Genomic DNA, 27,860 nt, shown 5'->3' with positions numbered 1-27,860 from the left:
CTTTAAAAAAGATTTTAAAAGGACTATCAAGTACTAGCATAGATAGTAATCAGTGCTGCACATTTTGTTTTAAACAATATTTTTCAGGAAGAGTATATTTTTATAGGACCCTCTTAAATGTTTCAAAACACAAGAATAAGAAGGCCAGCATCCTGTTCCCTGGTTTGTTTCATACAACATTGTGTGAAAGATTCTACCGCAACTGACAGTAAAAATGATTTTCTGTCTCAAATGAGGATGTATAGCATGAATAAGAAAAAACATATGTCTTGTACATATATCCTTCTCTTTTGCTTCCTAGTTGGATTGTTGGCGATTTAGACAGCAGGTTCCTTCTCTTTTCAATAGGCTGTCCTTAGTTGCCACATTCCTGTACTCCACCATGTCAGTAGCCCTTCAACTGCTATATGTACCTCTTAATGTTAACCTGTGGTAGGGTTGCCAGGTTGCAACTCTACCAATTTTCCTTTAGATCTTTAATGGTACCAAAGCAGCAGGAGAGTCTGCCACCATTGAGCCTTCAATCCTGTTGCTTCTCAGGTGCTCTTCAGCATAATAATGCTGTTCTTCTGTCTCATCCACTGAAGCAAGTGAGATTTTAATGTTGCCCCACAGTGTGCCATAATTGCTTGACAAATATCTTCTATCACCAGGCCTACTGCTACCATGGTCAAACCCTCCTGGCCAGTGATAAATGTGGAGAAGCTATTAGGTCTCTGCAGGAAGCAGAAAAATGTAAGTGTGGTGGTTTTATCCTTTTTATTCTTTTAAACTTACTTGTTAATAATCTGGAGTTAAGGGTGAGCAACCTGGCTGCCTTTTCAGATGACACCAAATTTGGGATGGGGAAAAATGCATAAAGAGCATTTCTCCAAGCTGAGTGAATGGGCATCAAAATGGCAAAACAGCTTAGTAAGTTAAATCAATGAAAATGTCAACCCAGGGTTTGGCAGCTGTGAAAAAAATTCAAACTCCATGTTGAGGAACTGAAAATAAAGCTGGTGACATTACAATGCCTTTATACAAAACTGTCAAGCACCATACTTGGAATATTAGGCTATATCCATTTTGTGTGTGCAAAGATTTCCCTCTTGTGTGATAGAACTTCTCTTCCTTCTCCACTCCCCCCAGGCCCCCAAATCTGTGCTGCGGTTTCCCCCAACACTCTGGAGTAGATGGAGGGGTGCAGGGGGAGGAGAGGGACGTTCTATTGTACAAAAAGTCCTTGTGCTAATGGGATAACTGTTGGATACAACCCAATGAGTTCAGTTTTGGTCACTACACTTTAAAAAGGATATTGTAGAGAATTGAAAAGGTTCAGAAGAGGGAAACCAAAATGATCTGGTAACAGGAGCAAAGGTTACAATGTTTGGGGTTATTCAGAAAAAAAGACTAGTAATGGGGAGGGGCATGGTAGAGGTGTATATAGAGGTGATGCTTAGTGTGGGAAAGGACAGTTTTTCTTCCTTTGTCCTAATACTAGAACTGGGAGCCATTCAGTGATGCTGAATGTTGAAAGATTTCAGCACAGACAAAAGTGTTACTTTATACAGCACACAGTTAAACTATGGAATTTGCTTCTGTAAGATGTGGCGATGGCCACCAATTTTGATGGCTTTAAAAGAGAATTAGATAAATTCATGGCTATTAATGGGTATATGGTGCCTCAAGGATCAGAGCATCATGCCTCTAAATACCAGTTTTTGGGAGTTAACAGTGGGAAAGGACTATTGTCCTCATGTCCTCCTTTTGGGTTTCTCAAAGGCATCTGGTTGTCCACTTTGGGGGAAAAGGATGCTAGATTAGATATAGGCCTTTGGTCTGATCAACCAGGGCTGCTCTTGGGTTGTTTTGTACCTAGTTCCTTCCTTCTGGAAAAGATTAAAATTTTATTCTGTATTTTCCACAAATAAAAACATCCAAAGATTTAATCATAAATGTAGGGAATCCAAGTGTAACTGAAATCTGCCTCATAATGTTCTTGACAGGTCCAGGACTTGCTATGGTAAGTTTCCCTGTGATAGTCTGATAGGTGTTGAGAGCCCATTAGTCTAGGAAAAATACAGGAAAAATTGCAGTGAACCTGGGCAGAAAGTGTAGCACAAATGTTTGATGCACATTTTTCCACTCAAAAATGATAGCTGATTAGAAGATGCAAAATCTGTGTTTCCTCCAGACTATATGTGAAATTCTGCTAAAAACACTAGAAAATATGGGAAAACGATGTTACTGTTACAGCCATGTTTCTGCCAACGCAGAATATGAACAAGTAGTGAAAGTAAAAACTCAATACTCTCACTTTGAAACTGTGCAGCATGGTGCCATTTTTTCCAGGTACATATCATTGTTATATACAGGAAATATCCACCTTTACCTTTAGTGAATACAATAGAATGTAAACTTAAGTATTAAGCTTTATTTAGTTGTATAAAGAAGAGTAATTATAGAGCATAGTTTCACTCATTGCTTTCTTGTGAAGTTTTTGCCAAGGCTGAAGCATCGTGCAAAGAATATGGTGAAACCAAAGGGCCTGGGACTACAGCTAAGCCTTCTGGCCACCTCTTCTTTAGGAAATTGGGAACTCTGGTGAAAAATACCTTAGAAAAATGCCAGCGAGAGAATGGATTCATGTAAGTACATTTAGTCTCTTCAGTGTTCATCAAACAATTATTTTTGAAAGATCTTGCTTGCTTTTGCTTGAAGTGTACAGTAAGAGCCAAATAATAAACATATTAATTAAGAAGTAGATCTTGCTGAGCTCAGTGGGGATTAATTAGTAGTGACAGGTGTGAGTGAGTATATGAAGATTGGCAGCCATTTTGTATGGCTGAGAATCTAATTATGATGTTATAAGCCAGCAGCAGATCATATTCTTTCGTACCACTTCTCAAGATGGAAAGAGGATGGGCAGGGCATGCAATTCATCCATTTTCTAATTATATTAAAACTTTAGCAATAAACTAAGCGGCCAGTGGTGATTGTGAAATCTTTATTCCTGGGTGCCTTTGAGTTGTGCTTCTATGTGGGAGACAGCAGATTATGGAATTAATTAAATAAAATATATAAAAGAAGGGGAATGAGACTTCCCTTCATAATGCAAGCAAAAATGCAGGTTCTGGGAAGAAAAGGCGAATTCACAGTTCCACCAGGAGGGCTTCCTTCCAAAGACTACTTAGTCTTGAAAACTTTTAAGAGGCACTACTTTTGCCTTATTTCTACAACCATAAGTACAATGTGTTTGGCACCTGCCATGTTTTTGAAATGAATGAGCATACGTTTAAATTATACCAACTGTATTGCGGCATTGATCACTCCCCACCTATCTGAATTTTCAGCAAGAAGAACTAAGAGACTAACAACCTGGTTTTCTTTAGTTATTTCCAGAAGATTCCCCCAGAGGCTCCACAGCTGGAGCTGAAGGCAAACTATGGTCTTGTTGAGCCAATTTCTTTTGAGTTCCCTGCTTTGCATGCACACTGGGCTCCAGAATCTCTTGCTGCTTTCGATCTCACCAAAAGGCCAAAGGAGGACAGTGTAAGCATTCTTGCTGCTTTTTCTACCTGGGTTATCTTTGATCTTCTGCATCAACATTCTTTCTTGCTTAGTAGAGGAAGAATGGTAATGAGAGAGAAGTCATATGAAAGCATTTGGATTTGTGTCTTGGTTATGTCTTCTTTTAAGACACATTGTCTCTTTTCCAAAAAGGCTCCCTGCATGGAAGGTTACCTTGTTGCAAAGCTTTTAAACTATGGCTTAGTTAAGACTAGTATTGGATAATACGCAGGTGTAGTTCTATTTATATACTTGAAGAATTGGTCTAAATTCATACCAAATTTACCAGCAAAGAAAGACTTGAGTAATATGACCTGACTTTGCTATCCTTGTTACTTATGTGAAAACACAAAAAGGAGGAGAATGGCACGCTGCTGACTCCTCCATGAGTTGAAGGGGTCAGGGTGTGAAGTGGGGAGCCTGCTCTACTTGTGGAGGCTCCCCACCTATCATAGAACCCCAATTGTGCAGGGTTCTGCCTCAGTGAGGCGGTTCCCCATTTCACCTTCAAACTCATAGCTGGCTGTAAATGGGCTGAAGATGACACACTGCAGCAACAGGACTTGGCAGCACCCCACCTCCCAGGCTCTCCCTTATATGGATGTTCTTCACATGATTAATATGAATGCCCACATAGGGCTTATTCATCTCTTCATTCTGTAAGCCACATTGCTTAAACCTGTATTTTAAAAAAACAAAAACCTTTGCTGTCTACTAACATACCCTTCTCCTTTTTGTTTGTAGGCTAAGCCTAAACCAGAGGAAGAAGTGAAACCTCTGAAAGAACCCGATATAAAGCCTCAAAAAGACACTGGATGCCAGATCTCTTAAACTTCACAAGTGCTTTGAAATAGCCCTTGTGAGCTGCATCTTGTGAACTGTGGGGTTTTAGTCTACCCCTGTTTGCTGACTCTTCTGGACTTCCTTATTCTAAAAATGAATTCACTGCTTTTCAAGTTTTTATAGATACCTTTTCTTTTCAGTTGTCTTTCATAAGAATAAAGAGATTAAAACTGGATTGGTTATAAACTTATGCTCTCAGTGTAGAAAGGGAGCATTTAGATGAATAAACACATGGATGGTGAAGTAAATGATGGTGATAAGGGATGAGACTGGGGGAAGAGGCAGTATTTTGTAAGGGAGGAAGGCTGAACAAGAGGAAATTTTCTGGAAGCTTTAAGATGGTATGTAAAACAGTTGGCTGAAAATAAAAAATGGCAAGGAGATTTTTAAAAAAGGCAAGATAAATTGGTATTCGCATTTTAAGAGCAAGAGTATTGAGACAAATGGAGACTTATAGAAGAATTAAGCTATGTAAAGAAATTGTAGGAAAAAATTGTACATTATCTTGCAGAGGAAATGGAAGATTCCAGCTGGCATAATTTTTACTCTGGCAGGAACGCAACTGCTGCCACTGTTGCCCTTAAATTACTGCAAGGGAAATACAGATAGAAGGTGTTTTTGGATAATGTTTTGACCTTGAAGTCCTTTGACAGAAACAAAGCATCTTATTTGGGGCATTCTTGGGGAAAAGAGATTATAGAAACATTTGTTAAGAATGGTTCAGCCTTTCTACCAAAAGAGCTAAACATAAAACATCTGTGGAAGGACTATGCAACTCCTAATTGGACTCAAAGCAATCATGGATAAGTATTGAGCATAAAGAAATGTACTTCTGAGTCGAAGTAAATAATGCACTGTGGAGAGGGTTCACAGGTAACACCAGAGCTGCATAGTAAATATAAAGAATTGAAGGGGGATTTAAACAGGTAGTCAGGAGTATAGGAACAGATTGTGTACTTCAGTCCAGTGTTGAGAAGACAAAATATGATTTGTGAGGAGGATGAGGGACAAATGAATGGATTCAGCTGCAGGATATAGACAAACAAAAATGTTGAGTTACAGGAGTAGCCAAGAGACAATACTGAAAGAATCAAAACGTGTCATGAATGCTGTGAATGATGGTTGTGGAACTTTAAAAAATTGAGTGGCTGTACTGTTGTTGTTTGGAGGCCTGGTTGTGGATAAGCTAGCAAATTTCAGAAGATCTAAAACAGTGACATGGAAAATAAGAAACAATGACTCTTGAGCAAAGGAAGGAAACTATGCTGCTCAGATGATGCCAATCAGTGACAATTCTTAGCAAACAATGAAACAACAAATTATGGGAAATTCTGTAAACCAAATTTCACTTGAGTGTTGCTTTGAAAATAGAATTGTCCAGCAACAAGAACTGCAATTAACCTCATAGTTGGAATAATTGTTGCTCCAGCCTGTGGATTTCTAAACTGAATTTGTATGAATTCATGACAACTCTGGCTTGCTACCTGGACCTGTATTTGGGGCAAGTGAGATTATTTAATGCAGTGTGGCATCTGCTTGGCTGGACTTTAAAGTACTTAGCAAGGCCTAAAAAAAACTTTAATGTTTGACATGCTGTTGCACTCATGTTCTGCTTGTGGGTTTCCCATAGTTTATTATTGTAAGGATAGAAAGTTGGGCTAGATGGGCCTGTGATCTGATCCAGCAGGGCTGTTGTGTTATGATTTGCATCTGACATGCTAAACATCAAATTGGATAGAAAAAATGGTGTTCTCATGTGTGAAAACCTATATGAATATACTCCATGTAGTGAGATGGTCTTGGGATATGTAGCCAGGGACCAGTAGTGATCAGATCAACTTGAATGGCTTCACAAGCCTTTGGAATGTATAGTAGTAAGAAATTGTAACTATTTTTATTATGGATTCTGGTTAGTAACCGTAAATTAACAATTTTCACCAGCTTATAAAATGTAGTGAGTAAACAACCTGCCCTCAGGCTTAGCAAAGAAAATTGGTTGCGCAGCTCAATCCTGCCCATATATACTCAGAGCAGTGGTTCCCAAACTTTTTTTCCCATGGACCACTTGAAATCTGCTGAGGGTCTTCGTGAACCACTTAATGATTTTTCCGCTTGTTGTAGCAATTGTAATGTGCTGTGCTAGATGCTGTATATTTAATTGTATTTTTATTGCTGCTTTTGTTTATATTGCAATACAATATAAAAAGCAATAAAATCCAATTAAAGATATGAATATATGATACAATGGATACATAGGAACAGAAATAGGAGGAATTTATTGAGAGATTTGCATAAACATCATGGTTCACAGACTTGAAATCTCTTAGTTGTATCTCTCCTAATCTGGTGTCTCTCAGTGTAAATGATATCAGGTGCCATGGCAGACTAAAGAGGGCTACAAACGGGTGTGTGTGTGACAAAATGTGGAAGGCATAAGAGGCGGACAACAGCAGTTGTGTTAGGAAATGTTTGTCAAGCGTTTCCTTGTCTGACTGACCCATGAGTGCCAGACCCTTGGCACGCACAAACGCCGTAAGAAAGGGTGGGAAGGGCCATCAGAATGGATGTCAGTTGGGGGGACTTCCCCTCCTCATGGATACTACACATCCAAAATGAAGTAGGTTTAGAAGGAAAAGAGTGAGACAAGGGGAATGTGGATCGCTTTGCTAGAGAGGGAGGCTGTACGTGAGTATGACTTCTCAACAGACAGTGCAAAGCCTTGATGGAGCAGCTTCTGCTCCTGCCATCTTCAGACATACTGCATGAAGTTTGTGGACCACTGGTGGTCCACGGACCACAGTTTTGGGACTCAGAGGTAGACCCTTGCTGATTGAAATGGTCTTTAACTCGCAAATAAGTGCAGCCTTTGTATGCTTTTATTTGTTGGTACTTCTAGTGCTCTTATTTATTATGTTAGCTTTACGTCTTTGCTGCATCAGCTGTGTCGCCACTGGCACACATGTCTGCAGGTTTAGCCACCCAGAGTTCTTAACCAATATTGCAAGAGACTTTTAGCTGGAGCTTGTGCTGTGCTGTCCCTCCTCTTTGGCTGCTATGAGCCAACTACCAGCTACTATGCCAAGCCCTGCATCTGGTTATTAGTTGCACCACTTCCCCATCTGTGTTTTTCTTCCCACTCAGCTTCTGCCCCATTTCCTTTCTCAGCTAGACACTTTGGGCTGGGTGCATGGTGCACAATTCTGACCACACATTCCAAACTGAGAAGATATCTGTGAAGCTATTGGAGCAATAGGTATAATGTTATGGGTTAAAAGTCTCCTGTTCATAGGCCACTGTTCTAAACTAAATGTAAATTGTGATTTCTTTAGCTTGTGGGTGCCTTCCTGGTGGTGCAAAGGTGCTTCTTCAAATCTGTGGAGATGTCAGTTGGCACAGCAAGATGTTTTGCAGACCACTCATTTTGGGTTTTGGTCACCAATGAGGCAGAAACATTAGTGAACCCATTTGCAGAATTGGAATTCCAAAAGTAACCTTAGCTGTAAAAAATCTTTTCTATTTTAGAACAGATTTGTGTATGTAAAGTTTCTTAGTGTACATGTTCGTGTATGTGTACACCCGTGTACACCCATGCACACTCACACTAATAACTCCTGATTTCACATCTTTTTCTTTTCTTTTTTTCTTTTTTGGCATTAGGGAAGCTTTACTTTTTAACCCTTGCCTTTACTAGAATGTAGGTTGAGATCTGTATCTCATGTCTTGTCCTTCAAGGGGGATTTAACAGATCTTCCCAATCCCATTTCCAAGCTTGTGTGGCCTTTGATCCTTTATATCAACAATGTAGTATGAATGGAAATGAATCAACACTGGGCTCTAACTCTTGGATTTCTGAAATTAGCCTTTTAGCATTATTTTGACTCCTTTGTCACGTAGTATATATAATTATGTATATAATTAATGAGAACAGAGCATTATCTTTTTACACTCCAGTGTATGTATGTTTGTGTATATATGGATATTCTTCTTGCAATTGTTTTTCCTTCTCATGAAGGATAATCATTATCAATATGTTTTCCATAAGTTTAATACTTTCCATATGCCTCTTCGGTTTGCTTGCCATATACGTTCTTAGAGCTAATTGGGACTTTATGGATGAATTATCTGTTAACGTGGAAGTTGGACATGTTTATATCTTTTCTGAATGTTGGCCTGCTTTTCCTTCCTTTACACATACATAGTTAAAATGTATCTGAAGGAAAATGTAGTAATTGATTTTAAAACATGGCTCTGTAAGGCATCATGTATGTTGATAGTGCTGTATGAATAATAAAATGGCTAGCATGTTCACAACATGTAGGCTGTGAGTGTTAATTCTTTAGCAAATCTCTGATGTCACAGTGGGCCTGTATAGATTGTGTAGCCCTTCCAAATACCCTTAGCTGCTCTGAGGTTCACAGTGGACTGGGCAGGCTTGGGTCATTGTGGATTTTGTGAGATCCAGCTGCTTCCTTGCCTCAAGACAATTTTGGTGGAAGCTGCTGCTTGAAATGCCAACAGGCAATCGAGGTCAAGAAATACACCTGTGTTTCTTATCAGAATTAATACATGTATATTCTGCCCTTCCTCCAAAGAGCTCAGGGTGGTGTACAGAGTTTGCCCCTCCCCATTTTATCCTCACAACAGCCCTGTGAGGCAGGTTAGGCTGAGAGAAGAGTGATTGCCACAAGGTCGCCACTGAGCTCCATGGTTGAGTGGTCATTTGAACACTGTTCTTCTTGGTCTTAGTCCAGCACTCTAACCTCTACCCCAGGGGTTTGTAACTTGCGGTCCATGGGGATTCCATAGATGGGCTTGAAGGGGTCCACGAAGCAGTCACAAAAAAAGTCAATTTCCAATGCAATAAAATAAATGGTATTTATTTATGGGGGTCCATAGCTTTCATCAGATTCTCAAATGGGTCTAGGACCCCAAACAGGTTACTGCACTACACCATATAATTTCTTTTTCAGTTCTAAATTTTGAGTGTGACTACATTTCCAGAATCTGTTGTAAACCACTTTGAGAGCCTCTCTGGGCTTTAAAGTAGGGCACACATAATTTTTTTAAAAGAATGAACTGAATGCAACAGAAGGTTTCAGACACCTTACACTAGAATTTTAAGTTCTATAAACAACTTCAATAAAATACATGTCTACGATAAACAGTATGCCTGAAATCTTGGACTGATTATTTTATTTTAGCTCACAGGAAATAGCTAGCTTTGCTAGAGACATGCCATTCTAAAAGCTTGAATTCCCTTTCAGGTATTTCAGACAGATCAATGGGATTATTAGTTTACAAGGAAGAAACACTAAAGCAATGTGAGTTATACCAGAGTTTTCATTGAACATGCAATGTTCAAGCCCAAAAGGTGGTTATGCCCCATAGATAAACTTCCTTGTCTAAGCATGTGAGAACTCGTACGGAGGCCAAAGACATTCATTGATGTATTCAATGCAAAATATATGCTTGTGTTCTAATGATAGTTCTGTGATTGGAGCCTTACACCTAGCTGAATATCAGTATATCTCTGCAAAGACAGCTCAGCACTTCAGAATCTTAATCTTGCTTTTCAAGTAAAAAATGGTTCTATAAATTATTGCATGCTGCTTATAGAGGTAAAAATAGTATAATGAGACTTCTGACAACTGTAACCTACCTGGTTACTTGAGCTAGGTCAAATTATGAATCAAAGCTAATTTTTCCTGCATAAAACAATGTTTATGGAGAAATTGTTTTAATAATAGCACATAAAATGTTTTATCTAATAATCAAATGGAAGTGATATGATTTTTCAAAGCCACACTCCTGGCCTGTTTAGTATGCCATGGTAATAGTTCTGGGAACAGAGGAGAAATTGTGTATCTCTCCCCCTCCCCCCAATATATCTTGGAATAAAGATAAAACACTATTGTTAGCATTCTGTCTAAAAGCACAGTTAAAGGTGCAGTTAGGTAGAAAATCTAATTTTAAACCAAAAGGGATTTTGTTGCTGCTAAAGGCATCAATTAGACTTGCTGGTACAGAATCTGAAACTAAGTGCATTGCTTATTTCCAAATAACTGGATGGGGAAATGTTTTCTCTCTCTGGTTATCATATTGGGTAAGTCTAGAAGCACCCAAAGCTATGAATCTGTGTTCAGGGGTTGCAGCTATGCAACCAATATAGCATTTTTGGATGGTTATGGGTGGTATTCAGCTACCACATCCCATCAGTGAAAGGATTTCTGCTTGCCGAATGGGATTCCCCCTCTTCTCCCGCTGCACATGCCCTGTGTCCTCCCCAAATCTCCAGAGGGTTGGGAAACCCCTAAAACAGATTTAGGGGGTGCACAGGGGGAGAGTATACTGTTGTGCAAGGAGGAATCCTTGTGCTGATGGAACAAGAGACTTAGAACTACACTGAATTGCACCCAATGTATTTATGCTGTCATTTGTGTGCTTAATCAATTCAGCACAAGTGTTTTGCAGTGGGATGCCCATGCTTTGCTTGTGCTGAGCTCATGAACGTGTTGCCCATCACATCCTTCTGGGACTCCTGACATTTTGGTGGGAATGTTTTTTTCCTCCTGTCATTCTAAAATGAGAGAGACTAAGGTTCATCCCAGTTGCAGGACCTCTGTCATGAAAGCCCCTGTAAAATTCATGTTCTGTTAGTAATTACATAGTGGTAAGATGAGACCTGTTCTGTCTTGGTACATGTGCCAAAGAGCTGCTCGATAGTTCCTTTGTGCCAGGACTAAAACATGCACCTTGCAGAAAAGTTTGTTTTTTCGGTGGTGGTGGGTCTAAGCCCTTCTTCTCAAATATCTGCTTAGAAACTTCGGTGATTAAACAGTAAATAACTCCTAGGCCACCTTTGCCTAGATAGACTGACTAGCCACTTGTACAGTGTTTGTCACAAAGGGAATGTACAGTCAAATTGTGTACCGCTTTGTGTCCATCCTTGAGGAGGGTTTCAGGAAAGTGCCCACTGCTGAGCCATCTACAGTGGCGCTCTGATCAGTGCTGGGCCTCTGGGATGTGCCATTTTAATTTATCCCAGTGCTCCAGAGGAATGTCAGTGGTATTGTGGGAAGTTTAAGTAGCACACCCCTGTGGCCAAGCAATGAGTGGAACATGGAGAAGGGTGTTTTGAAAGGTGAGGGGCATGGGACATGGTGTTGGCAGGGTCTCCCAAGGTGCTAGAGGTCCATCAGCAACTCAAGGATATCTTGTGTTAACACAGTCTTGATTTAATTGGGGATGAACACTCCCAAAACAGACATGAACAGGCATAGGAACATAGGAAACTACCTTATAGTAAGTCAGACCACTGGTCCACCTAGCTTAGTGTTGTCTACACTGACTGGCAGCAGCTCTTAGGATTCCAGACTGGATACGGTTCCAACCTTACCTGCAGATGCTGGGGACTGAACTTGGGGCTTTCTGCACGCAAAGCAAATGCTCTACCACCAAGCTATGGCCCTTCCTCCAAAGGAGTGAGTGGTTCCGTTTATGCCCTTTGTACTTTAATAGATATTCTGTTAGTGTGTTGTATACCTTCAGGGTTGTTTTGGATTACCAGAGATGAGATGCAGACAAGAGGTTTGCTTACAAAGAGTTAAAATTTATTGAGTAACTTACAGCATTCAGCCAAGTATTCCCAATAAAAGTGGATCAGTCCCACCGCTCTGCAGTAGCGGACGTCAGAGACTGAACACCCATACCAGGCACAGATCAGGTTTATATAGCATAAATCTTGGCATATCTCATTGGCATACACATGCAGTTACATATATGATTGATGAGAGTATACACTTTGAAGTAACATATGTTGCATATAATTGGCAGTTCTGACCTTTTCACAGAACACCTTCAAAGCAGACTAATTGCTAAAAAACTATAATATCTTTCTTGGAGCACCTTGACATCTTCTTTTGGCAAACTATATGGCTACCATCTTTATCTTCATCTTTACTAACAAGCAAAGTTCTCTTTGACCGTTACTTGACTCGTGTCATTGACCGTCCTTCGACCCATCCATTGAATCTATGCCTATCAGGACTCTCTGAAGTCTAACAAGGTGCTTTCCAACACCATACTAGGCAAGCCAACTATAAACTGCCTACTGATAAACATATACTTAAACATATGCCTAATTAAACTCCTTTGATATTTCTCTAACTAACAAGGTACATTCCCAGCATCATACTGGGCAAGCCATCATATCCTCATTAAAACACCTAGATTAGACTGCAGGTGGCTATGAGGTGATCTGACATACCCAAAGATGCTGGGGCCTGAAAGGGGAATACAAGCCTCCAGGCTTTGCTAACAAATACATGTTGAATATATATTGATTAACTTAAGGCTATAACAGCTTGCTTAAAATCATTAGCTGGCACAGGGTATACATGTGTCTTCTTGTTGTGAATCTGTTCTACAATTCTCAGTGCCCTGTATGAGAGAGGTCTGCCAAGTCAGTGAGTGAGTCAAGAGACTCACCTATAACTGGATGTGTTTTTAAAGTGTACTGATTCATTTCAGATCCTTCATATTCTTTACATACGTGCTTCATATCTCTGCAGCATGAGGCAGTGGATAAGAGGCAACCCTAGGTATCTTTTGAGATATTCAAATTAAGAGGTTTTTAAAATTGTGGGCAGTAGCTGTCCTTTTCTGAAGACAATAGGTTTGCTGAACTTCTCTGGGTGAGAGCAAGGATGAAGCTTTCATGTCTGCTGCGAAAATGTGGCCAATAATGAATTCAGAACAAATCCCAGGTAAATCCAGAGGTAAGGCAGCAACCAAATATACCTGAAGCTGGCTTGTTTGATTAAGCAATTTACACAGTGGGTAATAAGCTTTATTCATGGAGGATAAGGCTGGCCATTTGGTCTATTCACCTCTCAGCCTGTCAAGGTCACTTCTCTCCCTCTCAAGGCTTAACTCTGGTAGGCAGTAGAGACAACAGGCTTATTTAGGGTAAGCTATACCTACTTTGTGGGGTTATATGTAGATTCTCCGTGAGGATAGTGGTGCCATCTTGTGAATTCTTCCATGCCCTTCCGATACTTGATGCTTTTGGTCCATGGCAGTTTACTCATCAGGTGTCCTTACTTATTTCACAACTAGCTTTCATGCAGAAGCTCTTCTACTATTAATTGCTTTTGGACACACTTGATAACACATCCCATAGGCCCAGCACAACCACATAGCTAAACTATGGAATTCAATTCTACAAGAGGCAGTGATGGACACCGACTTGGAGTGCTTTAAAAGAGAATAGGACAAATTCATTGAGGATAAGGCTATCAATGGCAACACACCCTGGTGTCCTGCCTCTGCTGTCAGAGGCAGTATGCTTCTGAAGACCAATTAGTGGAAGTTCCAGGAAGGGAAAGTGCTCTTGCACTCAGATCCTGCTTGTGGGTTTTCTATAGACATCTGGTTGGCCACTGTAAGCACAGGATGGTGGACTAGATGGCCCAGTCCAACAGGTATCTTCTTATGACACTAAAGCACTTCCCTGACAGAGTTTGTATATTATAGTGCCTTAAAAATAAACTCATGAGCTTGGAAGTCTCCCTAGTTAAAATTTTGCCTCGGCTATGAACTCCATACATGACTTTGGTAAGCCAGGTATATAAATTGAAATAATAAATAAATAAATAAATAAAGGCATAGTGTAGAAAACACAGTATCAGTATCCGCAACTTGTATAGGCACATTTTTGCATGTGGGGGCTAGACAATTCCCAATGTCACACAACTCTTGTTTACGGGGCTATCCCAGCTACTCTTCCATTTTTACAATATGCAAAAAAAAATGCATATTATAGGGCTGCTGTTAGGATCTCTGAGAATGATTTACTATGAAGCAATCTGAACATTTGGAATGTGCTGTATACATATGATATTTCAGTGGACTGACTGAATAGGAGCCAGAAAGAATCATTCGAGCTTTGGAGCAATTAAAATACAAAATAAATACCCCCTTACCTAGCTTGGGAGACCAGGGTTCGAATCCCCACACAGCCATGAAGCTAACTGGGTGATCTTGGGCCAATCACTGCCTCTCAGCCTCAGAGGAAGCAATGGTAAACCACCTCATGAAAACCCTATTCATAGGGTCACCATAAATTGGGATCAACCTCAAGGCAGTCCATTATTCTTTGTTAGACATGCAACAAAATCTTCCTATTACCAAGAAGATAATAGGTGATATTCAATGCTAATTCTACTCAGAGTTAGACCCACTGTTAATAAAGATGACTAACTTATGTTCATTCATTTAATGGGTCTACTCTGAGTAGGTCTCTCAGCTGAACACAACCTACTGGCTTGTTAAATCGGTTCTGTTCAGAACCTGCTGCGTAACAATGAGACCTGTGATTGCTACGTGTAACTTCCTAACATATGGCAATTTCTCAAAGCAGCCAGTAGGTGGCATGGCATCCCTACTCCCAAGCCACCTCTCTGTTCAACAACAGTATGGTGGGGTTCCTGGCTGCTTATCTGTTGGAAAAGAATAAATACTACGCCTGTGGCTTTTAACCTTGTTAAACAGGAGAGCCTTTTGATGGGGGAGGGCATCAGAAAGGAAGTATTGAAAATGGCTCCTAAAAGTACATTTGAAAGAGAACATACAGATTTGGCAATCTCCTAAATTATCAGTTATTATTACTATTTGCTCCTCTTGACTCTCCAACTCTCATTGCATTCATTTAGATCTGCTGCATAACAAAGAAAAAAGGAAGAAAAAGCCCAGCCCACAACTCAAACACAGCCAGGTCTTTAAAGAGTGCAATATCCTGAAGCGTTAGATTTCTGCTTTTCCTGACTGGCCTCTTTTGTTTGAGCTGCTAATGTTCGCCAAACAGCTATGCATGGGTCCCTGCAATTGTGTTTTCATGTTTTTCACCTAATTTCTTTGGCAGCATTTTAGTCAGGTTTTTATTTCTGTGATGGAAGATAGCCAAGGCATTCTAAAGGTGAGTGACAGTTTTTAATAGATCTTTAGCAATAACTGCCTATTGTTACTCCTTACTGTACAGTGGAGGAGAAGGTCCTTTCAACATTTGGAAAACTTTAACTGTACCAGAGCTTGGAAAAGTAACTTTTTTGAACTACAACTCCCATCAGCCCCAGCCAGCGCCATGCTGGCTGGGTCTGATGGGAGTTGTAGTTCAAAAAAGTAACTTTTCCAAGCTCTGAACTGTACATTTATATTTTTAACTGTCCTAAAAGTATGCCCAAATGTAGTGAGAGCTTAAAAGAATGCAGAGAAGTAGCTTCTATATATGTAGATGATGATATATATTCACTAATAGGCAAAAAAAACCAACCTGGCAAATTAAGAACATACCTATAGCCCACAGATATTTCTGTCAAACTTTAAAAAGCAGGGAAATTGGGCAGCTCTAGTGAATGCACCAGGGAGCAGGAGACTTGACCTCTCTCAGATATTATACTGCCCTACAAATTTGTAAAAATACAAACACAATTTCAGTTGGTCTTTCATAATCCAATCCACTTCCTGTGTAGCTAGGAAGAATTTGGTAACGTGCCTCTGAGTATATGGTGAGTGGTGGCTACACAAGAAGTGGATTGAACTGTGAAATACCAACCCAAATGGTGTTTGCATTTTGACAAATTTGTAGGGCAGTACAATATCTCAGAGAGGTGGTCAGGTCTCCTGCTCCCCTGGTGCATTCACTATAGCTGCCCAATTTCCCTGCTTTTTAAAGTTTGACAGAAATATCTGTGGGCTATAGGTATGTTCTTAAACCACACGTTTTTTGCCTACTAGTGAATTTCCCTACGTTTTAATCCGGGAGGTAGAAATGGGATCCTGTGCAAGTTTGCTGAGAATGGATTGATCATTTCCATTGAGTTCAATGGAATTTACTCCCGGCAATCATGCTTATGATAGGTAAAACTGATCGGGGGGAGGGGGGGAGGGCTACAGTAGGCAGGGTAGGAGGAAGAAGGAAGAGGGGAGAAGGGGAAAGAGAGGATAGAGGGTAAGGGTGAGGGGAAAGGCAGGTCTGATCATTTGCATGCTTATTGAGTTCAGTTGGATTTACTCCCCTGCAATCATGCTTAGAGTAGGTAAAACTGACCATGGAGGAGGGGGAGGGGAGAGGAGAGGGAAGGAGGGAGTGAGCAGAAGGAGGGGGAGGGGATTGGATTGGATGGGGAAGGGGGAGGGGTGAAGAAAGGGGGAGGGGGAGAGGAGGGGAGGACAGGTTTGATCATTTGCTTGCTTTTTGAGTTCAGTGGGATTTACTCCTGTACAATGATGCTTAGGATAGGTGAAACTGACCTGGGGGAGGGGGAGGGGAGGATAGGAAATTTGGTGGGTGGGCATTGAGCAGAGGGAAAGCCCCTTTCCTTTCCAAAGGAAAACATTGCGAACAGTGTCACTGTTTTTCAGAGCTTCCCCCACCTTTTAATTCTACAGCAGGCACATGTAGTCTCTCACCCAAATTTAAACCAAAGTTGTCCCTGGCCACATCATACCAGATCTTTATTCTACTTTAAACAGTCATGGCTTCCACCAAAGAATCCTGGGAAGTGTAGTTTGTGAAGGGGGCTGAGAGTCATTAGGAGAAGCCCTATTCCCCTCATGGAGATAACACCAAAACAAGATGTTCTGATAATCATGAATGCAAAAGCAGGCAACAGAGAACTAGAAATTGTGGGGAAATGGGGCTTAGGAAATAGAAATGAAGCAGGAGAAAGACTTACTGAATTCTTTGAAGCTAATAATTTTTTCTTGCAAACACATTTTTTTGAGCAACCAAAAAGACGACTGTACACGTAGACATCACCAAATGGTCAATATAGGAATCAAATTGATTATGTAATTGGTAGCAGAAGATGGAGAAGTTTCATACTTCCTGCAAAAAGAAGACCAGGAGCAGACTGCGGTACAGATCATGAACTAGTCATATTGAAAATCAAAGTAAAGCTAAAGAAGAACAACAAAGCAATATAGTGCTAAAATACAATTTAAATAACACCCCAGAAGAATATAAAGATCAAATAAAGAACAGATTTTAGGCTTTAAACTTTGTTGATAGAGACAGGGCCGGTTCTAAAGGGTGGCCAGGTGGGGCACTGGCCGAGGGCTCCTGGGGCTACAGGGACCCCTGTGGGGCCTCTGCGCTCCCCTTCTGCAATCTGCTGCAGGATTGCTGCCGTGGATAGCAGGGCAGGAGTTTCAGAGCCGCCCACCATTCCCCCGCTTCACCTACCTTTCTGCTTTTTTTTTTTTGCGGTTGCGCACGCAGGTTTGCCATCAATCAAGATGGCGGCTGAGGTTTCCCTATGGGCTGAAGCCTCTGCCACCATCTTGGTTGATGGCAGCAATGTGCGCGTGTATGTGTAAATGAAGAGCAGACTAGAAATACAATAAATAAAAATCCCACGTTTTCCTCAGGTTGACTCAGTGAATTACCATCTTTTTGGTGAGCAGGATGAAGAAAATAGTGGCAAACAGCCAGGAGACAAAAGTTCAAAGGAAAATAAAACTCCACGGAGGATTATTTATTTTGCAAGTGGTGAATCTATGGAAGAATACAGTACAGAGGAAGAAGATACAGAGGAGAACAACCATGCACCGCTTCTTGACACTGTGAGACTTTTTTCAAAAAGCCCTTCTATACCAACCTTCATTTAAAGAAAACACTACTCCAGGGCTGCTAATAGCACAAAACAATTAATTATTATGGTAAAAGTATCTCATTTTATGAGGTTTTGACATCAGGTTATTACTGAATGGAGCTAGTAATAACAACCAGTTGGAACCAGTCAATGTGCTGGAAGGACTGAGCAAAAAAAAAAAAGTTCACCTGGCACTGACTAGGCACCAGGCAAGCTTTGCTCTAAAGAGGGCATTTGAATTTGCTGGGTGCCACAACAAAGATGGCCCTTTTTTCCACTCACCAAATTTCAGAAGGCGGAGGGATTTTGAGGAGGCTCTCTGACAACAAAAAGTTTGAGCAAGCTCATGGGGGAAAACTCTCCTTGCAGCAAGAATGGCAAAGTGACTTTATTTGGGTTAGAGAATGAGATTATGTAATGAGGAGGAGGAAACAAGGACAAAATTAATCCTAAATGTTGAGTACATATGATGTGATCAGAGCACAAGTACAGAGTAGCCTAAACAGCAAAGATACAAGTGTTCTTCTCCCTACTCAACTCCTGCTTAATCTGTATCTTCCTTGAATGACAGGAGGCATTTTACTTTTACAAAAGAAATGATCAGTGTCTAGGAACCACCCAATTTTTTGTGATGTTGTGCTTGTAGGCTGTTTTTAACTGTTTTTAATGATGTATTTTAAAGCTGTTGTAGTCCGCCCTGGGACCTTTGGGTGAAGGGCAGGTGATAAATTTAAACAATTAATAATGGAAGCCTATACTTGTCTCCCAAGGCCCTACCAAATTTTAATCAGCTATGACGAAAGACTGCCCATAGAGATGTTTTCAAGTTGTAAGAAATTCCTCAGTATTATGTTGTCTCTCTCTCTCTTTTTTTTTTGTATTTTGAATGTAACCAATATTGTAATAGGCTAATTCATGCATTTATATTGTATTGCCTCTCATACTGGCATAGTTGGTCTGATGGCTTGGAATCTTCCATTGTTTGGGGGAACAAAACAGTTTGCCATCCGGCTCAGGGTGGGCTGTGTCTTTTGTGGTGTTTGTGCATGAGGACAGGAAGAAAGGTAAGAAACTAATCCCAGGCAAAATTTGCTGAGTCCTTCCCTGTTCCTTCAATAGGAGAATGTTCTCAGGAAAAGGCTGCACATCTCTACGTCTGTTGAAATGTCATTTCTCAAGACAGTCTAGCAGAAACCATGGCTCGATTACAACTTAGATGTCTCAGTAATCTGTCCTCTTCCTTATTACAGAGAGTAAATCTACTATCCCTGTTCCAAATATTTAATCATGCTGTTAATGTAGCTGCAGGGACAGATGTATTGTCACTGACAGTCTTTGCCTTTGTTTCATAGGTTGGCCTCTCCTGGGGTAGTTCCCTGCAATTTTGGATACTTAGAGTTGCAGCGACAGCTTTTTTTAGTAAGTGTTTTTCTTTTCACAATAATTGTCAAGTTGGTGGGGGAGAACAGTTATCACATCAATTCATAATGACTGAGGGGGAAACGGTCCTGTTGCTCTGTGATTAAAAAAAAAAGTTGGTTAAGTCTCCTGCTGCTGGGTGAAAATCTGTCTTCATCTTTTCCAACAACCAGGAACAATGCCTGTTTATCTTCTTGCACTCTCCCTCAGCCTGGTGCCCTCCCACATGTTACTGGACTACAACTCCCATCATCCTTAACCTTTGGCCTTGCTGACTGGGGCTGATGGGAGTCGAACAATATCTGGCAGTTGCCAGGTTGAAGAAAACTGGCTTATTGGAAGTTAAAATAAAATCCATGTGCTGACATGGTCCTCATAACTCAAGTTGCAATATGCTGTGCTCAAGAGCTAGGGATCAACAAGGGATCAACTCAGATGGGATGTGGCTTGTTGTGACTATTGGATGCATTGATAATTCCCACTTTGCAACCCCACCCCTTCTATCAATTGTTCTCTATCTTTAAAATGAAGGTTCCAATTGTGTGGGTTTTTTCCCCCTTCAATATCCTTACAGCTTGTGAATTTCTTGGTGGGAAGTTAGCCACACTCTTTGGACTCACTGAACCCAAATATCAGTATGCAATAGACGAATACTACAGGACACAGGAAAAGGTAAATGGAACATAACCCCAACTAGAGAAAAATCAATAGGAAATTTATTTGCCATCAAGATGATTGGGTTTGTTCATGTTTAGTTAATGGTTTTTGTTTTGCTTTTGCTTTTAAGATTAGGTTATGAGCTTTGTTCCACAGAAAACATAGAGAATATGGGGAACAAAAGGAAAGGGACACATGGAGTGAATACTAAGAGTCAGTGTGGTGTAATGGTTAGAGTGCTGGACTATGCCCTAGGAGACCAATGTTTGAATCCCCACTCAGCCATGAAGCTTACTGGGTGACCTGGAGTCATTCACGGTCTCTCAGTTGAACCTACCTCACAGGATTGTTTTGAGGATAAAATGGAGAGGGGAGAACCACGTACACCACTTTGAGTTCCTTGGAAGAAAGGTGGGATACAAATGTAAAACATAAATAAAAATAGTCTTTTTAAATTACTTTGAGCTATCTTGGGAGATGGTGCTGACCCCAAGATACTGCTGCCCTGGGCTCCTTCTGCAAGGAAGGGTGGGATAAATAAATAAATCACAAAATAAGGTGGTCCTATTTTGCTCTGGTCTTAGCTGCACTGCCCCTTCCCTACAACAGGGAAGGGGAAACTTCAGTGGTGTTTCTTAGTGGGTCACAGGGAACTCCTGCTGCTACTCTAGATAAACTGATGTTGATTTGCCAGTGGGTCAAGTTGTTCAATGCTACTGCTAATTCTACTTCAAGTCTATGTTTATTTAATGCCTGCAAAATGAGTGACTTTCTAGCTTAGGAGAAAAAGGAAATAATTTATTTGGCGGCACAGTCCAGAAGTCAAGAAATACTTGCTTTTGTCTGTCCTTAATGAGAGTCCTGCTCTATCAGACCAAAGACCCATCTAGTCCAGTACTGTGTTTCCCACAGCGGCAAACCAGGTGTCCCTTGGAAGCCCACAAACAGGACCTGAGGGCTATCACTCTCTCCCTCTATTGTTCCCCAGCAACTGGTATTCATGTCATCTCCATAATGACAAGCAGCCATTGATACCCATGAAAAAATGGAAATGGACTGCCTTCAAGTCAATCCTGACTTATGGCGACCCTATGAATAGGGATTTCATGGTAAGTGGTATTCAGAGGGGGCTTACCATTGCCTCCCTCTGAGTCTAGTCCTCCCCAGCTGGCTAGGGCCTGCTCAGCTTGCCACAGCTGCACAAGCCAGCCCCTTCCTTGTCTGCAACTGCCAGCTGGGGGGCAACTGGACTCCTTAGGATTATGCAGCTTGCCCACGGCTGCACAGGTGGCAGGGCACGTAACCCTTGAGCCTCTCACTGTGGGGGTGATTTTTAGCTGGCCCTTGACACCCAGGAGACACGAATGGGGATTTGAACTCACAGACTCTGGACTCCCAGCCAAGCTCTTCTCCCCACTGTGCTATACCAGCTGTATTGATACCCATATCCTTCATAAATTTCTAAGAGCTGCCCATCAATTTAATTGAGTGATCACTATATTTTAGTGTGAGGGAAGGTGAAAAACTCTGCTTATCTACTCCAGCTTTTGTGTGCCTTCTCTGTGCAATATTCATACACTGACAAATAAGATCGAGCTTATCTAAAACACACACACAACTGATCCAAGAATGACTTTTGTCACTCTTATCAGGAAACCATTTCAGACTAGTAATAATTGTATTGAATCTTTGCCTGATTACAGTGCATGGCCCAGAACACTGATCCTATTGAATTTATCTCGGGGGAACTTTTCTTTCTCAGGCATTTCTTCAGAGAATTCAGAGTAAAATGACCTGCTCACCTTGCCATCTTGAGAAACTGTTTGTTGGCTGAATGTCATGGTAAATGACTATTTTGTTGGAAACCACGAAGCTGCTCAGAAGGGGGTCCTGGTGTTCTCTTGTGTGTCAGTGGAGCAAAAAAAGGAAGTGTCTGGAAAACAGGGGGGAGCTTTTTAAGAGCAAAGCAAAACTTGTCTGGCTGTGAGGCTTGACAGGAAATAAAATGAGGGTCCTTTTGAAAGACTCCTTAGCACTCATTTCCCAAGACAATTGTTGTGCATTCTTGTTAGTGCCTTTGATCAATTCTCAATCAGTTCTTCCAAGTAATTGAGAAGGGGAGAATTATCGGGGGGGGGGGCTCACAAGACTGAATGTGCTCCTAGGAAAATTAGGTGTCGCTCTCCCTGACATCTGCTTTCTTGTGTGCAGGATTTTTTTTGAGGGGGGGAAAGCAGTCCTTCAGGTTGCAATCCTATACTCCTCCTATCTGACTTTATGCAATTTATGAATTTTATGGAAGCAACAAGACTTCTTTTAAGAGTCAGCTGCAGCACAGCTGGAAATTGCGTTTAGGCATCTGCATTATATTCTGTCTTCTATCCAAATGGCAGGTGAACCAGGCACAGGTTTACCACGTCACCTGCTCTTTTGTGAGAAGCCTGCCCTGCCTATGATGTGAAGCCTAAAAGTGCTTTCCAACTGTGCTGTATTGTTACATCTGATTTACATAAATTCTAATTAGGTTGGATCCAGAGCAATACCAGGAAAGGAGATGGAAGATTACTTTTTCACTCCTGCTCCTTCCCCTCCCCCAGGTGTCCTCCTGAGGGTCCCCAAAAACCTGTTCGGAGGCTTCATGGGGTGGACTCTAGCTAGGGATGTAAGGATGCAGCAATTTCTGGCTCATTCCGTGTTTGTTGCAATCCGTTTTCATTCTGCTACAGTTCAGCTTCTGCTGAAACCTACATTATTGATCTCACTACCCTCTATGGCCAAAATGAGTAATTAGTTGTGTAATTAATTACAATGCATTTCAGTGGAAGAAAAATGTCAAAAACTGTTTAAGTGATTTACGTTCACTGAAGAGATTTAGAACCAGGAGACAGCTCTGTTAACAGAAGAAGAAGAGTGGCAAATTTTGCTGATTTCTCTCTGAAGTCCCCTGTACTTAAGAATATAAGAACCCTGCTGGATCAGACCAAAGGCCCTTCTGGGGCAGCATTCTGTTCTCTCAGTGGCCATCCAGGTGCCTATGGGAAACCCACAAGCAGGACCTGAGTGCAGGAGCACTCTCCTGTTCGTGATCCCCAGCAGCTCTTGTACTGGCGGTAGGACAATGCTCCCCAACCCTCCTGAGAGCATTCTCCCTCTCCTCTGCATCCACCACCATCTACCAACCCTCCAGAACAGATCTGGGGGGCATATGAGGATGTGGGGGAGGGGAATTGGTAAACATGGTCTTCACTAGTATGAGCATCTAGTTCTTGGAGCTCTGCTCTGCACAACACTGGATACAATTTTTTCTACAAAAAGATGCTTTATTTCAGTAAGATGAAGATGAAGACGAACATATACCAAACATTAAAATTTTCTCTCCAAAGGAGGGAGCCCCAAACTGCAGTATTATACAGCTGTTTGCTAGTATATTTGCTAACATGAGTTGGAGATAATGTGAGTAAACAACAACTGCAGAATATGAGTTCATCTGAGAGATTTTGTATGTTGCTCAGTCAGCCTGCACATTGTCTGGACAGAGAGACTATGGATATTAACTGGGCTGTATATGAATTTAGCTATAAGCTATTAATTTATGTGCAATCCTTGGTTTTCACTCTTATTCTCCTGTCAATTCACATTAACCTCAACATATAAATACTACAGCAGCCATTTAGGCAGCAGTTTTGTCTGATGTATAACTTTTAAAGTAATAAAAAATTTGCTTAGTCACCATCACAAGCTTCTCTCAAGGCTTTACCAGAACTGATTTTGCTTTGTCTGGGCTTTGTTTTAGGAAAGTGAAAGTGACGAAGATGGTGAAGAGATGCTGGAGATGGAAGGGGCTGTTGCACCAAATGAAAAACTGCACCTAGAGAGGCAGCGCTTAGGGTATGGGTCCACTGAGTCTAAAGAGACATCTGCATTTCCTCAGGAAATCAGTTTTGCAAATGTCAATGAACTTGAAGAAGGTCACCTGCCTGATCCAAAATGAACTTCAGCCATGGGGGAAATGAAGGCAGCAATGTGGGTCACTTTTCCAGCCGACTCAGAATGTCCATTCACTAAGAAAAGAATCCATTGTTAATGACTGAGATAAATATATGCTGCAATCCTACATCTACTTACCTAGGAGAAAGTCCAATTGAACTTAATTGGTTGTATTTAACTAAGGGCTCATCTACACAGTAGTTTAGTGTGTGTTTAGTGCTACTCACATCTCCTTTAAATTCCGATGGTTCATATGACACTGGCAAACAGAAGCTATCACGCAGTTCCCCCCGGAAATCCATATTAACCCAATCCACTAATAATAGGAGAAGGGAAGAAAAAAAGTCTCAACTGCATTGCGCTCCTCCTTGCAGACACTTTGTTCTGATGCTTTTATGTGGGTGTCTCGGTTGTTCCCCTCTGCACACTCACTGTCTCCTCCTCCCTTCCCACATTTTGTTTCCTGAAGGCTGAGAAGCAACTTCTGGCTGCTCTCTATTCTGCTAGTAAACAGAGCTGCAATTCTGCAAACAGCCACAGGGGGCAGACTGCTTTACTGCAACAATCAGTCCCTAACCTTTGCATGAAGATATAGTACTGCTCAAACAAGGCTTTGTAATTTCAGATATTAAATAAAAATAAACTTTATCAACTTAAAATAAACTGCTTTTGCTTCTAATTGATATTTGTTCTCCCTGGCTTTGTCTTGCATCCATTGTCCTTGCTGGTTACAAGTCTTTGGGAATTATATATGCTTGTAGGGGTTCCTTTCTTGGCATATGTGACCTTCTTGTAACCACCTAGAAGGTATTTCAAAACTCGCTTGTTTAACACAGCAGGGGATTTTTGAAAAGTGGAGAGCTTTTGCCAAATTTGCTGCAATTCCCACGTCTAAGACTCAATTCTCCTATGTTCCAGTTTTCTTGTTGCTGCCTGCACAAGTCCAGCATGCCACAGCATAATTGTTTTTTAAAACAAAGGTTGCTGTTAGTAGTGCAGTCCAGCCAGAGGCTCATTACCCTTCATTGGCACAATCCCCACCCCCAAAACTCATGCCTTCTAGGTTCCAATTTAACTCTGCTGCCTGCTCGAGCCCAGTATGACACAGCATAATTTACAGGTTGCTTTTAGCGCAGTCCTGCTGGAGACTCGGTGCCCTTCACTGGCACAATCCCCACCCCCAAGACTTACATCCTCCACATTCCCATTTCCTTTGTCAAGTCTTCTATAGGGAGTTTCTTTGTAACCTTAATTGCCATGTTTTTTCTCCATCCCCCTCATTCAATCAGCACATCCAGATTCCCTTTGTCCAAAACAGTTTATATGTGGTGTACAGATTTTACGCTCCAGTGTGAATTGGTCATTTTGTACAGATGTATAACCAAATGAAACACATTTAAAGGGTTTTTGAGGATCCACTGCAACACCCAAAACCCATCACTCTAATTGATCTACAATAAATCAGTTAACTGCTTGTAAATGGTCTTGTCCACCTAGTTTCTTTGTAATTGGCATGCTGGATATCATATTTAACATATCTAAAAACCAGAGCTTGGAAGTAACTAGTTACAAGTAACAAATTACTTGTAATTTATTACTTTTTTGAGTAATGAGTGGGTAACTTCATTACATTTTGCTGGTAATAGAACGAGTAGTAACTTCATTACTTTTGAGGAGTAATTGTAATGTTTCCAGCATTACTTTTGTGCATTACTTGGGGGGGAGCAGGGGAATTCTTCTGCTCCTCTGATTTGTGAACCAAAATCATGTGCTTCAAATTGGGCTTCTGTGCAGTGTTGTTCTTCCTTCATGCTCTATGGGTGCTTAGGAGGCAGTGAGGGAGGAGGTGGAGAGCGAGATGGCGTGGAGAAAACAATTGTTTAAAAATTGACAGGATTGGAAGGAGAAAAGAGCTGGAGGCAATATATATATATACAAAAATATGTGTGTTGGGGTATCATCATTGCTGGGTGTGGGGTGAGGGGATGTGAGATTCTGTTATGCCATTCTGTTAATCTTATGAATAAAAAAAATTATTTTACTACCCTCTGTGTGTGTGTGCTTATTTTTAATGTTGTTTTAGGCTACTTAGATGTGAAGCAGCCAAGGCCAGCACCTTGTAGGCAATTATTTTTTTAAAAAAGTAACTAAAATGTAATTGTAGCAATTACTTTTGAGTAAAAGTAAAGTAATCAGTTACTTTCAGAGCAATTGTAATTGTAACGGTAATTACTACTTTTTTGGGGCCATGTAACTGTAACTGTAATTTATTACTTTTTAAAAGTAATCTTCCAAGCTCTGCTAAAAACAGATTATTATCTGGTGTTGCTTTAGGAGACTAGCCATTGAACCTCAGCTGCCTTGGGCACTTTAGCCTCTTTTGTGTAGATTACAGTTGACAAAGTAACAATACATAAGAAGTGGAAGAAGAAATAAATGATCAACAAGCAGGCTCTCCAAAAGAAAATCCATCTCCATTGATAGTGATGACTCACAAGAAGAATTGGACACTCCATTGCATTCTGGTAGGTATTGTTTTTTAACCCACTGCCATGTTGTTTAATGGAATGCAGGTCTCCTTAACAATCAAAGGTGGAATGTATGAATTCAAAAAGCCAGTCTGCAGAAATTTATGTTCATTCTCATACTTGGAGTAGACCCATTGAAGTAAATGGCCTCGCCTGGCATTGGGATGACTTTTAAAGCAATGGCTTTCAAATAGTAGTCCAAAGAAACTGAAGTTCCTTGGAAATGTGTGTGTTTGGGGGGGGTGCATTTCAATAATAATAATAATAATAATAATAAATTTAATTTCTTCATCGCCTATCTGGCCAATGGCCACTCTAGGCGACTTACAAAATTGTTAAAATACAATTGATAAAATACAGTAATACAACATAAAAAACAACACATCTGCAGCAACAATATTAAAACTGGGCAGGAGGCATTTCAGTTATAACAATTAACCCTCCCCGGATACCCCGAAGGCCTGCTGAAAGAGCCAGGTCTTTAAGGCTTTCTGAAACACATTTAGGGAAGAGGCGTGCCGGAGATCTTGTGGGAGGGAGTTCCAAAGAGTGGGGGCCGCCACTGAGAATGCCCTCTCTCTTGTACCCGCCAATCTGGCTGTTTTTGTTGGCGGGATTGAGAGAAGGCCCTGTGTGGCCGATCTTGTCGGGTGGCATAATTATTTATTTATTTATGAGATTTTTTAGACACCCGTCTGGCAGAGGTTAATCTGCCACTCTGGGCGACTTACAACCAAACACAAGTACATTTCATATAAACATAATCAAAATCCTAAAAATTAGAAATTAAATATTAAAAGCTTAAACATTTAACCCCCCCGAGAACTGCAATCTGCCAGCCTAATCCCCTTCCCACGCCTGGGTAAAGAGCCAGGTCTTCAAGGTCTGCCAAAAGCATAGCAGGGAGGGGGCCTGACGGAGGTCAGTTAGCAACAAATTCCAAAGCGTAGGAGCCACAATAGAAAAGGCTCTAGACCTTGTCCTCACCAACCTCGCCTCTTTTACTGGAGGTATAAGAAGTGAGCCATTCAAGGACGATCTTGTAAGCCGGTGCCTCTGGTGCGAATGAAGGCTACTCTTTAAATAGATTTTTTTTCAATTAATTTTTATTCAAATTTTCAAAACCAAAACAATACAAAAAGAAAAAACACAAATCCATAACTAATACAATAGAAAGAAATATATATATATATATATATAAAAATTGACTTCCGGTTTGTCG

The 27,860-nt window shown here is 40.9% G+C and overlaps 2 protein-coding genes across 6 annotated transcripts in view; both read left to right on the top strand.

The window, feature by feature from the left end:
• Positions 1 to 8,701, top strand: part of BROX (BRO1 domain and CAAX motif containing) — a 34,396-nt gene extending 25,695 nt beyond the window's left edge. For all 3 annotated transcript variants that reach the window (XM_061625125.1, XM_061625123.1, XM_061625124.1), the window contains 4 exons: positions 654 to 735; positions 2,480 to 2,630; positions 3,375 to 3,534; positions 4,297 to 8,701. In XM_061625125.1, the coding sequence (XP_061481109.1) occupies positions 654 to 735; positions 2,480 to 2,630; positions 3,375 to 3,534; positions 4,297 to 4,383 (480 nt within the window). In that variant the 3' untranslated portion in view covers positions 4,384 to 8,701. The remainder of the gene's footprint in view (positions 1 to 653; positions 736 to 2,479; positions 2,631 to 3,374; positions 3,535 to 4,296) is intronic.
• Positions 8,702 to 14,855: 6,154 nt separating this feature from the next.
• Positions 14,856 to 26,058, top strand: FAM177B (family with sequence similarity 177 member B). Of its 3 annotated transcripts, XM_061626437.1 has the most exons (6): positions 14,856 to 15,370; positions 17,824 to 18,018; positions 19,400 to 19,466; positions 20,041 to 20,138; positions 21,886 to 21,965; positions 23,917 to 24,004. In XM_061626437.1, exons 1-5 carry the CDS (start codon positions 15,344 to 15,346, stop codon positions 21,955 to 21,957), a joined length of 459 nt encoding a protein of 152 aa, XP_061482421.1. In that variant the 5' UTR covers positions 14,856 to 15,343; the 3' UTR covers positions 21,958 to 21,965; positions 23,917 to 24,004. The 3 variants fall into 3 exon arrangements, with proteins under 3 accessions (XP_061482421.1, XP_061482419.1, XP_061482418.1); XM_061626435.1 differs by lacking the exon at positions 21,886 to 21,965 and having other exon boundaries at positions 17,860 to 18,018; positions 23,917 to 26,058; XM_061626434.1 differs by lacking the exon at positions 21,886 to 21,965 and having other exon boundaries at positions 23,917 to 26,058.
• Positions 26,059 to 27,860: the final 1,802 nt, after the last annotated feature.

Source organism: Rhineura floridana, chromosome 4, assembly GCF_030035675.1.
Source record: "Rhineura floridana isolate rRhiFlo1 chromosome 4, rRhiFlo1.hap2, whole genome shotgun sequence".
Lineage (NCBI taxonomy): Eukaryota > Metazoa > Chordata > Lepidosauria > Squamata > Rhineuridae > Rhineura > Rhineura floridana.
This window is presented reverse-complemented; position numbering and strand designations above follow the sequence as displayed.